The sequence below is a fragment of the Brachyhypopomus gauderio genome, chromosome 6, assembly GCF_052324685.1.
Source record: "Brachyhypopomus gauderio isolate BG-103 chromosome 6, BGAUD_0.2, whole genome shotgun sequence".
Taxonomy (NCBI): Eukaryota; Metazoa; Chordata; class Actinopteri; order Gymnotiformes; family Hypopomidae; genus Brachyhypopomus; species Brachyhypopomus gauderio.
In genome coordinates this window covers 30,658,282-30,674,807 of record NC_135216.1, presented here as the reverse complement: position 1 = coordinate 30,674,807, position 16,526 = coordinate 30,658,282, and the positions used below count along the sequence as shown (strand labels likewise).

At 40.7% G+C, this 16,526-nt stretch overlaps 1 protein-coding gene across 3 annotated transcripts; it reads left to right on the top strand.

Annotated features, from left to right (window-relative positions):
• Nucleotides 1-563: 563 nt before the first annotated feature.
• On the top strand, nucleotides 564-7,762 carry LOC143517662 (cytosolic phospholipase A2 gamma-like). Of its 3 annotated transcripts, none has more exons than XM_077010396.1 (14): nucleotides 564-720; nucleotides 1,147-1,216; nucleotides 1,398-1,506; nucleotides 1,900-2,042; nucleotides 2,555-2,753; nucleotides 3,305-3,410; nucleotides 3,722-3,862; nucleotides 4,442-4,516; nucleotides 4,653-4,796; nucleotides 4,978-5,094; nucleotides 5,452-5,538; nucleotides 5,792-5,946; nucleotides 7,096-7,261; nucleotides 7,405-7,762. In XM_077010396.1, the coding sequence occupies exons 2-14, from the start codon at nucleotides 1,200-1,202 to the stop codon at nucleotides 7,566-7,568; spliced, it is 1,623 nt and encodes a 540-aa protein (XP_076866511.1). In that variant the 5' UTR covers nucleotides 564-720; nucleotides 1,147-1,199; the 3' UTR covers nucleotides 7,569-7,762. The 3 variants fall into 3 exon arrangements, with proteins under 3 accessions (XP_076866511.1, XP_076866514.1, XP_076866512.1); XM_077010399.1 differs by having other exon boundaries at nucleotides 569-720; nucleotides 1,179-1,216; XM_077010397.1 differs by having other exon boundaries at nucleotides 569-720; nucleotides 1,162-1,216.
• Nucleotides 7,763-16,526: the final 8,764 nt, after the last annotated feature.

The window sequence follows — 16,526 nt, the reverse complement described above, 5'->3', positions numbered from 1 at the left end:
GGTCTGTGGTAGCTGGTCAGTGACAGCTGGTCTATATTAGCTGGTCTGTAAAAGCTGGTCTATAGTAGTTGGTCTGTAACAGCTGATCTATAGTAGCTGGTCTATAGTAGCTTGTCTGTGACAGCTGGTCTATTTTAGCTGGTCTATAGTAGCTGGTCTGTAACAGCTGGTCTGTAACAGCTGGTATATAGTTAGCCAGTCAAGTACAGTGATACTGTAGTTACTGTACAGGCTGAGAGGAGGAAACCTTTACAGCGGTTTAACAGCTACTGTGTGATAAAGTGATGGCCACACTGAACTTTGAACATTAAAACAAACTTGGGAAAATGGGGAAAGTTAAACCCTGTTAAACTGAGTTTATTGGCCAACATAATCATCGTTCCACTGGGGGAAACATCCAGAAAAACCCAGCAGCACCACTCCAACACTCACATTTAGCCCCGCCCCCTCCTGTCATGTCTTTGTTTCTCCCTTGTGCTAATGTTTGTATTCCCATGTAGTTTTCCTGCCACTCCCATTTCATTTGTAATCCCGCCCCTCATTATCACTCCTACCTGTTTCTAGTTGTTTGCCTTGTTAGTCTGGTCTATTTAAGCCCAGTGTTTGTCTAGATCTGTGCTAGTTCTTGTAGTGTAATGCTGGTGTCTAGACTCTGTGGACATAACTCTGTGCATTCCTGTATTGGTCTTGTGTTTGTTTTTCTTTCAAAGCGTCTGTAAGGTAGGTCTCCAGTCTCCATATTAGTTATCCCCACATGTCTGCTCAGTTCTGTTGTTCTGTTCTGTCTTGTTTTTAAATAAAATTATTCCACTCCAGCACTAACGCACGGACATGTGCACACAGTCATGATTATTGGTCTTAAACTCGCACACAAATAAATCAACTGGCTAGAAGTTTAATGTGTTGAGGACGTTAGTAAAGGTTTCTGCTACTTGTATGTATACTACTCCCTGTATGTAGTTGGGAACAGTTTTGAAAGCTTCTTTTGAATTGGTCCTGTAAACCTTCCTCACAGACTTCATGAATCTCGTATGAGTCTGAGTTCTGCATCTGTGCACCTTGAACTGCAAGTGAATTCATTGTGTATATGTGGATATGTATTGTATGTGTTTTTGTGCATTGTGTTTCTGTCTGTGTTCTCAAAAGCTTCCCTGTTCTCAGACTCTATTCTTCTACAGCGCTGACCCCTCCATCCCTCCATGGACCAGAACAAAAGGTGTTTCTGGTTTTTTTTTTTTTTTTTTTTTACATACACAAATATAATTCTTTTATGTTACAGAACATTGTTAAATCTGCTAACCCAAAGCACTTGGCTTTCACTTTTCACTACATATTCGCTATAAGGGTTGAACTAGATGGCTTTGTTCTTACCTGTTTTACTGTATCATGTGTAACAGGGCTGTGAGACTTGGACACTCTCTGAATGAGGCTGAGAGACAACATGTGTCCAACAGGAGAGGGACTGTTCAACAGTGTCTGCAGAAGCACAATATACCCTGCAGTCTGGTAAAATAGATTCATGAATATATTAATTTGATAATCTACTGTTCTGTGCTATAATTTCTACTGTACATGAAATGTACCAACTTGCCTTTTTGCCACAGATCATTGTGCTTTTGTCCCTCTTTACTTACACCAGCATAATATGAGTGTGGACGGGACACTGCAGTGTCCTCGCAGCTGATATGCTGCTCCCACACTGGATCTCGGACCAATGATATTGTCCTCAGAGCTGTACAGCATCTGTACACATTTCATAACATTGTCCATCAGTGTTAAATCTGTGCATATACTGGTCACCAATAATCCTGCAGTCCTGTAGACTGTGTGTAGCTGCTGTGCTGGTAGGTTCTCCCCAGCTGTGTGGTGGGTTTAGGGTGTGTGTTCCTACACCTGCAGGACGAGGTGCCCAACATTGCTGTGCTGGGCTCTGGTGGAGGGGAGAGAGCTATGATTGGACTGCTGGGGTCTCTGAGTCAGCTGGGTGAAGAGGGACTGCTGGACTGTATCATGTATCTCAGTGGTGTCTCTGGATCTACATGGTACTGATCCTGAACGTCCAGATATTTATACATCTTATGTTCACACACAACAGCACACACATCAGACAGAGACACACTGATGTAAATTACATCTAGACATTCAACAAAAACACAACTTGGTATCCACATGTCATCTCAGTTCTTGAGGGGAGGGAATCCAAATATGAGAATTATAGACAGTTTAATTTAACATAAATGTTTCTGGCAGTGTGTAAATACCAAACTTCATACAGAATCACTAGGAAACCTACAGAATGGCTGGTCCAGGCACAGTGTTATACATGATGGTTAATCCTTTCCCAATGGATTGTGTATAATGTGCGTTAATGCAATAATGCCATTTTACAGAATTATAAGCACTGTTTAGACAAAACATAAAGAGAATCATTAAATATCTTTAGTGAATTTTTACATCTTTACTGTCTAGAAAATGTTAGTTTTCATAGTTTATCTAAATAACGAACATACTTTCACACATTGCCACTAATAGTGTTTCTCTCTGACCTCTGAAGGTGCATGTCATCAGTGTACAAAGAACCAGACTGGTCCACCAAAATGGAGACGGTGAAACAGGGCGTCATCAAAAAGCTCAACAGTGGCCAAGTCAGCAAATCTGAACAATACAAGAGACTAGAGAAAATGACTGAAAGAGACAACTTCAGTATAACTGACATCTGGTCTGCACTGGTTGTCAGTAATGAAGTAAAAGAGGTATTTATTATTATTTATTGTTGTCGTAGTAATGTGAGGCAAAGCAGCATATAAGAGGACGAGGAACTGGAAGAAACTACCACAAAAGCTGATTTAAAAAGGTGCATAAAGAAGAGTGTAGAAAGGAGAATAGATTAACCTTGGGAGAGCAAGACGAGGATTAAATACACAGCCAAGTTGGTGAAAGTGATAAAGGGCCACAGGGTCATGAGACACAGTGGAGTATTAGGGTGGAGTGTTCATCAAATCAAAGCAAAGCCACGTGACGTTTAGCTCCAGTGACTTAAAATAATAATAATAATGCATATAGCATATATTGTCATGTAAAGTTAATTAGTGAATAATATTATGATAATTCAGGGTGCATATTCATTTTTACTCACAGTATTTATCATGGATTATTCTTAATTTACCTATAATCAAAATACTATGGCAGGTATAATGGCAATTTTCATTCGGCAGTTTAACATCAGATGTGTACACAAACTCTGCAGTTTAATGTTCTATGAAATCTGTGCATACAAACTCTGCAGTCTGTAATATATTTGCAGATTAATGAACACGTTCTCACAGAACAGAGGGGTCTGCACACCAGAGACCCTTATCCCATCTATACGGTGATTGACAAACAGTGCAGCCATGATAAACTGCATAAAGGTATTTTTACTTGTATGTCTTTATCTGTGATGTGTGTGTATGTGTATATGAATGTGGAAGTAAATCAAGAATTAAATGTTTAGAGTATGTTGTATTTGTAGATGTTTGGTTTGAGATCACCCCAGATGAGTGTGTGAGTAATTAAAGGTTTCGAGTGTGTTGTGTTTGTAGATGTTTGGTTTGAGATCACCCCAGATGAGTGTGTGAGTAATTAAAGGTTTAGAGTGTGTTGTGTTTGTAGATGTTTGGTTTGAGATCACCCCAGATGAGTGTGTGAGTAATTAAAGGTTTAGAGTATGTTGTGTTTGTAGATGTTTGGTTTGAGATCACCCCAGATGAGTGTGGCTACTCCCTCACTGGAGCCTTTGTGGATTCAACTGCCTGGGGAAGTCTGTTTGATAAAGGAGCAGTGACCAAGAAACAGCCTCAGATTGACATACTGTCCCTACAAGGTAATGCCTGGAAAAAAGGTGTGTGTGTGTGTGCCCGTCCGTCCGTCCGTCCGTCCGTCCGTCCGGGGACTGGATAGCCCATAGCGGTGGACCCAGTACTCCTGGGACCCCCGTCCCAGAGGACTCCCTGAGGGACACTGTCTAATGTCTTCTCCAGACTAAAACACATGAGGACAACACGTACAGTACCCATGCAGAGACCTTACCAAGGACACTGAGGACTGTGATCGTCCGATAGTTGGAGCACATCCTCCAGTCCCCTTTCTTAAAAAAGGGAAATATCACCCCTGCCGGTCCAGACGCACTATTGCCCCTCGTGTCCCTGCAAAATTCCAAAGACGTGTCAGCCAAGACAGTCCCACAACATCCAGAGCCTTAAGGGCTCTTAAAGGCCTCGCCCACCCCTGGAGACGTGTGGCCAAGGAGTTTCACAACTACCAATTTTCATGTAAACTAGACTACAAAACCTGGGGCTATAGCTCTTTATGTAATTAATTGAAGGACACGCATAATGCAGTTTTTATTTGGCTGTCTGTGTGCTAAATCTTGTGAATTTGAGGTGTTTGTTGATCTTTGCAGGTCTGTGTAGTAGTACGCTAGCAGAAGGGAAAGAGTTTAGGCAGTGGATCCTACAGGAGCTTCAGCACTTCACACGTATGGAACACGGCCTGATATCACCAGTGTGAAGTGTCCTCACAATGCAAGAGAATTAAGTGTAAAAATATCTTTAATTAAAGTTTAATTAAATTGCTAATATAAACAATGATCTTTTTTATTTCTTTACTATCAGAGAAAAAAGCATCAACCACTACACAAGCACCAAATAAGGACGAGGCTCACCAGGTGGTGTCCAACCTTGTGGAGTTGACTCGACGTTCCTTCACGGAAGAAGACCCTTCTGTTAGCATCACCAAGATGAATGATTTACTGAAAGGTTGTGTTCACTTATATATAATACAAAGAACAGTGTATGCATTACTTAAGCTCTTAACCTCTGACATTATGAATCAGTAATTTAATGGAATAATTATTCACAAAGATTCTTTATAATCCTTTTAAAATTTATTAAAAGTACCCGATACACATGATAAAAAAAAAAAAACCTCTGTTTTTAGGAAAGCAAAATAAGGACGGCCGTGATGTAAAACTTCATGGGACAATCACAAATGAGGCGTTAAATAAGTTCACCATGGATGTCTGTGATTCTTTCTTTGTCTGGTTCAAGGAACACGGTGAGTCTCTGACATTTCAAATCAATGAACTTGTGATTTTATTTCTACTAATTTAAACAATATTCAAGTAAACCAGCCAGTAATCAGAATCTGACATAGAACTACAGATTCATTAAACATGGATGGCGTTGGTTCAAGACAAAATGGTGGCATGTATGTGTGTGCACGCACGTCCGTCCTGATGTGGTGAGTGGGGTCATGTCCAAGATGTGAAGTAATTAAGACTAGTCCTGTAATTATTCTACACATTCCAAACATATAAATTAAAGATTTGTTTTGTTTTTATCCCCTTGTAATTTTTACTTTTAAAAGCCAAAACAAAGACTTGATGCCTGAATCTTTGTTTTATCTTGTCAGACATTTGGAGAGTCATTATTAAATGCATGATGAAAGTTGCAGAGTGGGACTGGGGAACACAATATAACTTCCTCTACAACACGAAAGGTGAGGAATACAACTGTGTGTGTGTGTGTGTGTGTGTGTGTGTGTGTGTGTGTGTGTGTGTGTGTGTGTCCCCCTTCAGAAACACCTCTATTGTTTCGGGTGTCGTAATCTTTTACTTTGCGCAAAAAGTTTTAAAAACTTTGATTCCTGATACAACAACAAAAGCAAAATGCAAAAAGAACTGTGACCCCTGAACAGCTGATCTAAACTTAGGGGACTCTTGAATTACGGGACTCTTGTTTGTCTTTATCAGCTGCTGAAGTTCACCCCAGCATCCTGAAGTCAAAGACTCGACAATATGAGGATGCTGGACTGTTACTCAACTCTCCCTACTTCTCTGTACTGAGAAAGGAACGAAACGTTGACCTCATCATTTCATTTGACTTCAGTGCTGGAGATCCATTTGAGGTACCACACACACACACACACCTGCCTGCACATAGTCAAAGACTGTCCACAATCAAACTCTTATTGCATGGCTAGATACTGGTTTGGGTAAAACAGGTTGTTCGTGCATCTTGTATCTGAATGGTTAAGATTTTAATGACCCACGCTATGTTGTCACAAGACTGAAATCTGCATAATAAATGCAAATCTGCTCCTGCTGCTGGAATCTGCTCATATGTCCTGTGCTCTTCTGCTGTTATGCTAGATGTAAGTCATGATGGCCAAGGATGTTTGAATAGTGTTTAACTTCCTAAACAAAAATGAGTGTTCACTTTGTGGTTCAAAGTGTTTCACTTCACTATTGTTGAAACAATAAGAGGAGAGGAGTTCATTATCAGCTCTGGTTCAGAGAGGCAGATGTGTTTAAACTTCTATAAGGCTGGTCTCTATGTATATCAGTGAGGAGACAGAAATGCAGACACTCGTAGATAAATCTACCGATGTTACAGCAGTCCAGATATGTAAATGATGATCGGGAACTCGGGAAGTCTTCTGTTTTAGAAAAGCAATGGTCTGTACTCCAGTTTATTTAAGTGTACAAGAGTTAGTCTAACTACACAAACAAAGTTGTATTTTTGTGTGTCTAATATTATATTACTTAATATTTTTTATTTATACATTTTCTTAATCATAAGACTTTCGGGGCGGCATGGTGGTGTGGTGGTTAGCACTGTCGCCTCACAGCAAGGCGGTCTGGGTTCGATTCTCGGTCTGGGCTGCTCTGTGTGGAGTTTGCATGTTCTCCCTGTGCCTGCGTGGGTTTCCTCCGGGTACTCCGGTTTCCTCCCACTGTCCAAAGACATGCGTGTTAGGTTGATTGATCATGCTAAATTGCCCGTAGGTGTGAGTGCGTGCGTGTGTGTTGGCCATGCGGTGGACTGGCGACCTGCTCATGGTGTACCCTGCCTTCGCCCGGAGATGTTGGGATTGGCTCCAGCCCCCCCGTGACCCCGACTAGCGGGATTAAGCGGTTCAGATAATGGATGGATGGATGGATGGCATAAGACTTTCAGACACACATGTAAACATACCTGCGCACACACGTACACGTGTGCACGCATATGTGTATATACAACTAATTTACAATATTCTGATTTTTCCCCCGCACAGACAGCAGACAACACTGCTCAAATGTGTAAAGACCTGCAGGTATTTTTCCCTACAGTCAAGCGTCCTGGAAATGATCAAGAACCAGACGACTTCTACGTGTTTGAGGACAACCCCACAGCTCCAACGGTCATTCACATCCCCCTGTTTAATGCTGGTAACTGTAAAGGTAATTATGATGTGAATTAATCAACTTGTATGTTGAACTTCATTGTTCATTCAAGCTACAAGCACAAAACACATCTTCCTCAAATCCTGAAATGAAGCAACCGAGACAATAGTGGTAAAAATGATCAATGTTTTTTTCCTCAGGTGAGGTTAAGAAGTGGAAAGACAGATACTGGACCTATCAGTCTCAGTACACTGAAGAAATGGTCAGTGATCTTTTGGAGAAAGCCGCTCTAAACATCAAAAACACAAAGCAGAAACTCCTGAAGGTGATTGAGGAAGTCATTCAAAGAAAGAAGAAACATTAGAGAAGAAGCTTGTTTAATAAATTCATAACCAGTTTGAACATGTTGAAGAATGTGATGGTGTACTCATTCTATAACTGGTTAGTCTGGGTACAATTGTGTTAATTGGCACATGATTATAATCTTTTTGAAAAAAGACGTTTTTGCAATAAATGCTGCAATAAGGAATTCTAATTATTTTTGGTACAGAAAATTCAGTTTATCATTGCTTTGATGTAATGTTAGTATATGAGGATTAATCCACAATTGGTGCTTTCTTATATGTATATGTTGGGGGAAACGTTTTGATATCATGCCAATTGAGGTGTTCAGAATTATACACTTGTATTAAGGTAACTGGCATAAATAATACACAATCAAATAATTCATGAATGGATATGTTTGATATTTGCTTTGGACTTGCAGCACATTTTGTATCCAACCTGAGAAACAGAGTTAGAGAAACAGGTTATTTCAGTTTCATTGGTTTTTTGTTTTTGTTTAGCGTCAGTTGATGTGAATTGTGCTAAATCTTTGCTGCATTCATGGTGGTTTATTTGGTGTCAACAAAATCTCGGAGGTAAAGTTAAAGGAGGTAAAGTTAAAGGAGGTAAAGTTAAAGGAGGTAAAGTTAAAGGAGGTAAAGTTAAAGGAGGTAAAGTTAAAGGAGGTAAAGTTAAAGGAGGTAAAGTTAAAGGAGGTAAAGTTAAAGGAGGTAAAGTTAAAGGAGGTAAAGTTAAAGGAGGTAAAGTTAAAGGAGGTAAAGTTAAAGGAGGTAAAGTTAAAGGAGGTAAAGTTAAAGGAGGTAAAGTTAAAGGAGGTAAAGTTAAAGGAGGTAAAGTTAAAGGAGGTAAAGTTAAAGGAGGTAAAGTTAAAGGAGGTAAAGTTAAAGGAGGTAAAGTTAAAGGAGGTAAAGTTAAAGGAGGTAAAGTTAAAGGAGGTAAAGTTAAAGGAGGTAAAGTTAAAGGAGGTAAAGTTAAAGGAGGTAAAGTTAAAGGAGGTAAAGTTAAAGGAGGTAAAGTTAAAGGAGGTAAAGTTAAAGGAGGTAAAGGCTGCAGTGATGCAACAACATTACCAGCAGACATGACTAATCAAACATAGAAGACTAACCTTACACAAGCCAGTGCACAGCACAGCAGGAGTAACGACATTTCAAACAACTAGAAAAAAAACAAGAACCAGGAAATAATATGAGACGGAGTTTCTCTGAGTCATAGAAACATGGGCAGTTATGACACATTGACAGATCAGACATAAATTATTCAGACACCTGAAGTACCAGTCAAGCGTTTGGAGACATCTGACTATATGGTTTTAATAGTAACAAATACATTTAAAATTATGTATTATGATTAGGTTTGTTTACATAATGTATGTTAACTAAGATGAGATGAAAATAATTTGGGAAAAGCAACATAGTTTAATTTTGTAATGTTAGCTCCTCCCTGTACAGGTGCTGTGAGTACTGTAGAATGTGTTGCTTGTACTAAACCTCAAAAATGTGAGTGAGTCAAAGGTGGAGGTGTATACTTGGGTAAGCATGTTGGTTCTGGTTCTGGTCCAATTGAAGTCAAGGTTTTGGCTATTACTTTGTTTCCTCTTTCTGACTCCAAAAGGAACATGATGTGTATTTCATATTCACACTTACATGTGTACATGCATATATATATATATATATATAGATTTATTAACTCATTCACCATTGCTGGGTAGACCATCAACAAATCTCACAAAGTCACCAGCTTTTCAAAATCTCCTCTGACTCAACATCAGTGGTCTGCCCTGACAAATGTCTATGCCATCCTCAGAGAGACAAGGCTCAATAAAACACCTAGATCAATGTCTGCAGTGAGAATATACGTTACGTTAATGCTTAACTCTGTCAGTTTTGTAAAGAGAATTACTTCATACTGCATTATGATGTGCTTGGACCCCTTATTTGCTTCTACTTGCTTATACCTCCTCCCACTTTTTAGTTAGACTGGATTTAGTCTAGTTAGACTGGATCTAACTTTCAGAATCCATAAATCACTCACGGTACCTGTTGAAACTAGATTCAACAAGGCTAAGATACTGTGGCACCTCAAAATCAAACTGAACAGATACAGATGAACTGGTGAACAACCCAAACACTGGGACACAGGACAAGATCCATAAACATGCAGTGCTAATAGATCTGGTGGTCCCACGCAGGACAAGATCCAGAAACATGCAGTGATAATAGATCTGGTGGTCCCACGCAGGACAAGATCCAGAAACATGCAGTGCTAATACATCTGGTGGTCCCATGTGTTGCAAACATTGCAGGAATATGAGAAGTACCAGGGACACATCTAATTCTTCACAAATGCAATCAACTCGTTTTCAATTGTTTTAGGCTATAGACCATCAACAACTCTCATAAAAGTCACCAGTTTTCTAAAATCTACTATGATGCAACATCAGTGAAATGCCCTGACAAATAGCCTATAGGCTTCAACTGTCAACCACCTGTCAAAACTAGTTACAGCAAACAATCTCACAAAGTTATCAACTTCTCAAAATCTACTATGATTCAACATCAATGGCCTGCCCTGTCAAATGTCTGTACTGTAATTGCCATCCACAGAGCATTCTCAATTAAACACCTAGCTCAATGTCTGCAGTGTTAATATAATAAGTGTTACATTAATGCTTAACTTTTGTAAAGGGAATTACTTGACTGCATTATAAAGGCAAGGCAAGGCAAGTTTATTTAAATAGCACCTTTCACACACACTGGCAATTCAAAGTGCTTTACACAAGAAAAGAAAGAAGATTATTACGACCCGACCTCTATCACCTTGGGAAGGTGTTGCTCATTATACATAAAAATTTAAAACAAGATTTTAAAGGAAATCAAGTAGAAATTAAAATGATTGCAATATAAAAACTAGATGTGCATTTCCTGAAGGAACTACTATAGGGTTTGAAAAGGTGTGCCCTAGAGTGTAATGTGTGTAGAGCTTAGTGTGTGTGAAGCTGTCTATAGTGTGTGGTAATGTATGTAGTGTGTTTGAAGTTGTGTAGTGTGTATGGTGTATACAGTATGTTGTATATGCTGTGTGTAGTGCATGAAGGTGTATAGTGTGATGTGCATGAAAGTGTGCAGTGTGTTTTGTGTGTGACAACACCTGCTTAGGTGTGTGTGTGTGTGTGTGTGTGTGTGTGTGTGTCTGTGTACAGTCAGTGTGAGAGAGATGTATGTATGTATGTGTCTGTGTGGTGTATCTGTGTGTGTTTGTGTGGCATGGGTACGAGACAGATGTATGTGTGCGCATGTGTGGGGGGAGCTACTGGTTGTATGAGGATTAGAGTGTAATGTGTGTAGAGCAGACCTGGGCCACATCCGGCCCGTTGTGCATCCCTGTCCGGCCCGCGAGAGGCCAATCATAAATGAAACAAATATCTAGGTCGTGCGTGCAATACAACTGTGACGCTTTTATTTTGAAAGCGCTACGTTTGTGTTAATTCCGTGTGGACGTACGTGCGTGTGTGTGAGCTGTGCGAGAAACACTGTAGGTGATCAGTGACAAGTTAAACTATAAAGTTATACTTTCGTGAGTAACCAGCGCTCGACTCCGCCCACCTCGTGCGAACCTGCGCGAACGGCGGAACATTTACGTGACGAATTTTGATGTTGCATTATGTTCCAGGTTTGAAAAGTGCTGGAATTTAGGCTAAAGTACTTGAAAATGCTTGAAATTGTAAGTGTATTTCGATTCACAACTAATGGCTGACTGAACAGGGGGGTATTCCAGAAAGCGGATTCAGTGACGAAACCGGGTAAGTAAACTCAGAGTTAACGAAAACTCAGGGTTTTCCGTTCCAGATCCCGAGCTTAGAGAGAACCTGAGTCAGCTGGGAAATATTGAAATGGACCTTGAAAGTGCTGTAGAAGTGCTTTAAAGGTAGGTTTAAGCCTGGTTTATACTTGACGCGGTGCGAGGGTCCACGCGGCGAAAATGACGTAATTACGGTGGCCTCGCGCGCTGTCGATTCGCGAGGTCGTGCACCTCTTGAATATTGTAACTTCGCGCGCGCGCCGCGCCTCAGCGCAATCAACAATGTCATGTTTGCAGGGTTCATACACCTTTATAAGGTGGAATTAAAGCACTTAAACGTCACTTTCAAGGTCCATTTCAATATTTCCCAGCACGTTAAACCTAAGTTAAATTAAGTTAAATATTTATACATATACTCGAAATGATTCGTTTTTAATCACATTATTTAATGGTTGTTTATTTTCAAAACTCCCGAACTTAACGTCTTCTTGTTCTTTCATGTTTTGTCCTGGAATTACAAGAGGCTCGTATTTGTTAAGTTAATACAAGAGAATTGTTCAGTCAGACAGCTATTTGTTGTGAAACGAAGTAGTTACAATTTCAAACATTTTAAAGTACTTTAGCCTAAATTCCAGCACTTTTCAAACATGAAACACAAAGCAACATTAAAATTGGTCAGGTAAATGTTCCTTCCCCTGTTTTTGAGGGGTGTTTCTTTATACTTTCACATATCGTTTCGGACAACACTGCACAGAATGTGACGCAGCAAGTATAGTCGTTCGCGGAAGTTTGCGCGAGGTGGGCGGAGCCACCGCAATTACGTCATTTTCGTTTGTGTGGCCCTCTGACACAATTCAGGTTTCTCATGTGGCCCCTTATAAAAATTAATTGCCCACCCTGGTGTAGAGTCTAGTGTGTGTTACGGTGCATGAGACTGTATGTGGTGTGTATGAAGGTGTATAGTGTGTATTGTGTTTATGACACCTCCTTAGGTATGTATGTGTCTGTGTGGCATGTGTGAGAGATGTATATATGTATGTGTGTGTGTGTGGAGTGTATATGAGAGAGGTGTGTGTGTCTGTGTGGAGTGTGTAGAGTGAGTATGAGAGAGATGTATGTAGGTGTGTGTTGTGGAGTGTGTATGAGAGAGATGTATGTATGTGTCTCTGTGTGATGTCCATCCTCTCAGGCCTTGTTATCACTGGCAATGCATGGACGTGGTTTGAATCCTACCTGGAGGGTCGTTCCTACCAAGTAACATGGGGAGGATCAACATCCATGCCATGCAAACTCTCCACCGGTGTTCCACAAGGCTCAGTGCTGGGTCTACTTCTTTTTTCCCTTTATACCCGCTCACTGGGTGAGTCAATCTCTGCACATGGCTTCTCTTATCATTGTTATGCGGATGACACCCAGGTCTTCTTTTCCTTCCCACCTTCTGACACACAGGTTTCAGCTCGAATCTCTGCATGTCTGAAAGACATTGCCTCTTGGATGGCAGCTCACCACCTAAAGCTTAAGCCAAGCAAGACAGAGATGCTGTACATCCCTGCAAGAACCAGTCCTCATCGTGATCTTTCTATCTCATTCGAGAACACCGTGATCACTCCATCCATGGAAGCGCGTAGCCTTGGTGTAGTTGTCGACAATCAACTCGACTTCACGGCCCACGTTGCTAACACAACACGATCATGCAGATTCGCCCTTCACAACATTCGTAGGATTCGGCCATTTCTATCTAGGGAGGCCACTCAGGTCCTTGTCCAGTCCCTTGTTATCTCAAGACTGGACTACTGCAACTCCCTACTGGCGGGTCTTCCTATGCATGCCATCAAACCCCTGCAACTGATCCAGAACGCTGCAGCTCGGCTGGTCTTCAACCTTCCCAAGTTCAGCCATGTCACTCCCTTGCTGTGCTCCCTCCACTGGCTTCCGGTAGCTGCCCGCATCAAATATAAAACCCTGGTGCTGGCCTACAAAGCAAAGAATGGTCCAGCTCCTCCTTACTTGATGGCCATGGTAAAACCCAGATGCATACCTAGAGCCCTCCGCGCCTCAAGTATGTCTCGTCTTGACCCTCCATCATCCAGGACACATGGGAGACAAGCATCCAGACTTTTCTCTGTCCTGGCTCCAAGGTGGTGGAATGAAGTTCTTGTGTGTCAGAACATCGGAGTCACTTGCTGTCTTCAGACGCTGACTGAAGACCCACCTCTTTCAAGTGCACTTTGCATAATTATGCTTTGTCTATTGTACTTTATCGTCTGTTTCTGCAGGTGTTAGTTACAGGTATTGCTTACTGTCTTTTTCTCAGGTATTCAATCAATCAATCAATCAAATTTTATTTATATAGCGCTTTTTACAACAGTTGTTGTCACAAAGCAGCTTTACAAGTGCCGAGTCCTAGCCCCCAGTGAGCAAGCCAAAGGCGACAGTGGCAAGGAAAAACTCCCTAGTTTTTTTTGCATGAGGAAGAAACCTTGAGAGGAACCAAGACTCAGGGGGGGAACCCATCCTCCTCTGGCCGACACCGGTCACCATGACAACAACAATTTAGACAGAAGGAAGAGAAAGAAAAGGAAAAATATGTAATAATGTCCATCATGATGTATGCATCCGGTTTGGCAGGAGGTGGCTGGCCCAGGATGGATCGCTGGTCTCCTCATCTCATTATTCCTCAGGCAGGCGGGCAGCCATGTGGAGAAATGAAACAGGGAAAATTAGCTCTGTATGAGGACATATATAGGACAGGTAAAATTATAAACATTTCCGGAGTGTGGCAGCAACTCCGGCATGTAGTTAAATTATTACAGCCTAGCTAAAAAGGCAGAACCAGAAGGTAACATAGGCTTGGGGGCATTCTGAGACAATGCCATCCGTCCACTGCACTGTCAACAAACTTGAGTGACCACGAGAAGTGACAGGACGACAGCACCAGCGCCCCAGTCTACCATAAAACCCTTCGTCTATGAACCCCTGGATCTGTACTTTTATCTAAGGGGGGATATTAATTATCAAACGCTAAACTAAATAAGTGGGTTTTCAACCTAGACTTAAAGATTGTGACTGTGTCGGAGTCCCGGACGCATTTAGGAAGATTATTCCAAAGCTGGGGGGCCTTACAAGAAAAGGCTCTTCCCCCTGCTGTTACCTTATTAATTTTTGGAACTAATAAAAGACCAGCACCCTGTGATCTTAGTGGGCGTGGGGGTTCGTAATAGGAAATAAGTTCCTGAAGGTACTCAGGAGCAAGCCCGTGCAATGCTTTATAAGTTAATAAAAGAATTTTAAAGTCAATACGGAATTTAACTGGGAGCCAATGCAGGACTGATAGGACTGGACTGATATGCTGAAATTTTCTAGTTCTGGTCAGAACCCTGGCTGCGGCATTTTGAACTATTTGAAGTTTATTTAGATTCCTATTTGAACATCCTGACAGTAGTGCATTGCAGTAGTCTAATCTAGAGCTAACAAAGGCGTGCACCAATTTTTCCGCATCATCCTGTGATAATGCATTTCTTAATTTAGCAATGTTACGGAGATGTAGAAAAGCTATCCTAGTAGTATTATCTATGTATTTATCAAATGATAGGTCAGAGTCGAGTATGACGCCTAGGTTTTTGGCTACTGTGCCAGGTGTAATGGGGTAGCCTGCGAGATTAAGCATTAGATCTGGAATTTTCTGTTTTGAGGCCTTAGGGCCCAGAAGGAGAACTTCTGTTTTGTCCTCATTAAGTTGGAGGAAGTTTAGAGACATCCAGCATTTAATATCTCTTACACAGGCCTCAATTTTTCTTAAACTGAGATTGTCACCAGGTTTGGCTGATATGTAAAGTTGAGTGTCATCTGCATAGCAGTGAAAATTGACACCATGTTTGTTTATAACTGTGCCCAATGGTAGCATATATAATGTAAATAATAGTGGTCCTAGAATGGAGCCTTGCGGGACCCCATATTTAACTTTTGTATGTTTGGATGGAATATTATTGAGCTCTACAAACTGATAGCGATTTGTTAAGTAAGAATGAAACCATGAAAGGGCTGTGCCAGAGACTCCAACCCAGCATTCTAACCTTTCTAGCAAGATCCTATGATCAATTGTGTCGAAAGCTGCACTAAGATCAAGAAGCACTAACAGCTATACATAACCTTGATCTGAAGCAAGGAGGAGGTCATTTGTTACTTTAACTAATGCTGTTTCAGTACTGTGATGGGGCCTAAAACCAGATTGGAACTTTTCAAATATGTGATGCCTATGCAGATTTATAGGCATAATTGCTGGGCAACAGCTTTTTCTATGATCTTAGATATAAATGATGTGTTTGAAATGGGTCTATAATTAGATAGTACAGTAGGATCAAGATTTGGTTTCTTAATCAGAGGTTTAATAACTGCTAATTTACATGATTTGGGCATGTGACCTATTGTAATGGATGAGTTAACTATAGTTAGAAGAGGTTCAGTTACCGCTGGTAATACCTCTTTTAATAACTTTGATGGAACCGAGTCTAGTGTGCAGGTAGCACAATTTAAGGAAGAAATTATTTTCTCTAATTCTGATTGTGGGAGTGGATGAAAAGCATCAAGTTTTTCTCCCAGTATGCGATTTAAATCGATGTCAACCAAACCAGATGACATACCAGTTGTATTGCTAATAAAAGGTTTTATATTTTGTCTAATATTCTCTATTTTATTATCAAAAAAATCTATAAATACATTACTAGTGAGGTTTACTGGAATCTGAGGTTCTGCGCCTGCTTGATTTTTTGTAAGTTTGGAAATAGTAGTCAATGATGCTATCCTTCCAGGCACAGTAGAATACTTCCAACTTAGTAGATCGCCATTTACGCTCTAATTTACGTGCTATTTGTTTTAAGTTTCTAGTTTGGTCAGTGTACTACGGAGCGAGTTTTTTAGATCTAGTCTTTTTATATTTGAGTGGAGCTACTATATCTAGAGCTGATCTGCAGGTATTCTCTATGCAGTTGGTTAGACTGTCTAACTCTCCTGGATAGGATGGCGAGTGGGCTAGAGCAGTTAAATCAGGGAGGGCTTCAATAAACTGTGTTGCTGTTAATGAATTTATCGAGCGCTTTATACACTGCCGAGGAGACGGGCGGGTATTTATGTTAAGATGAATCTCAAATTTGACTAAATAGTGATCAGAGATAGCTACGGT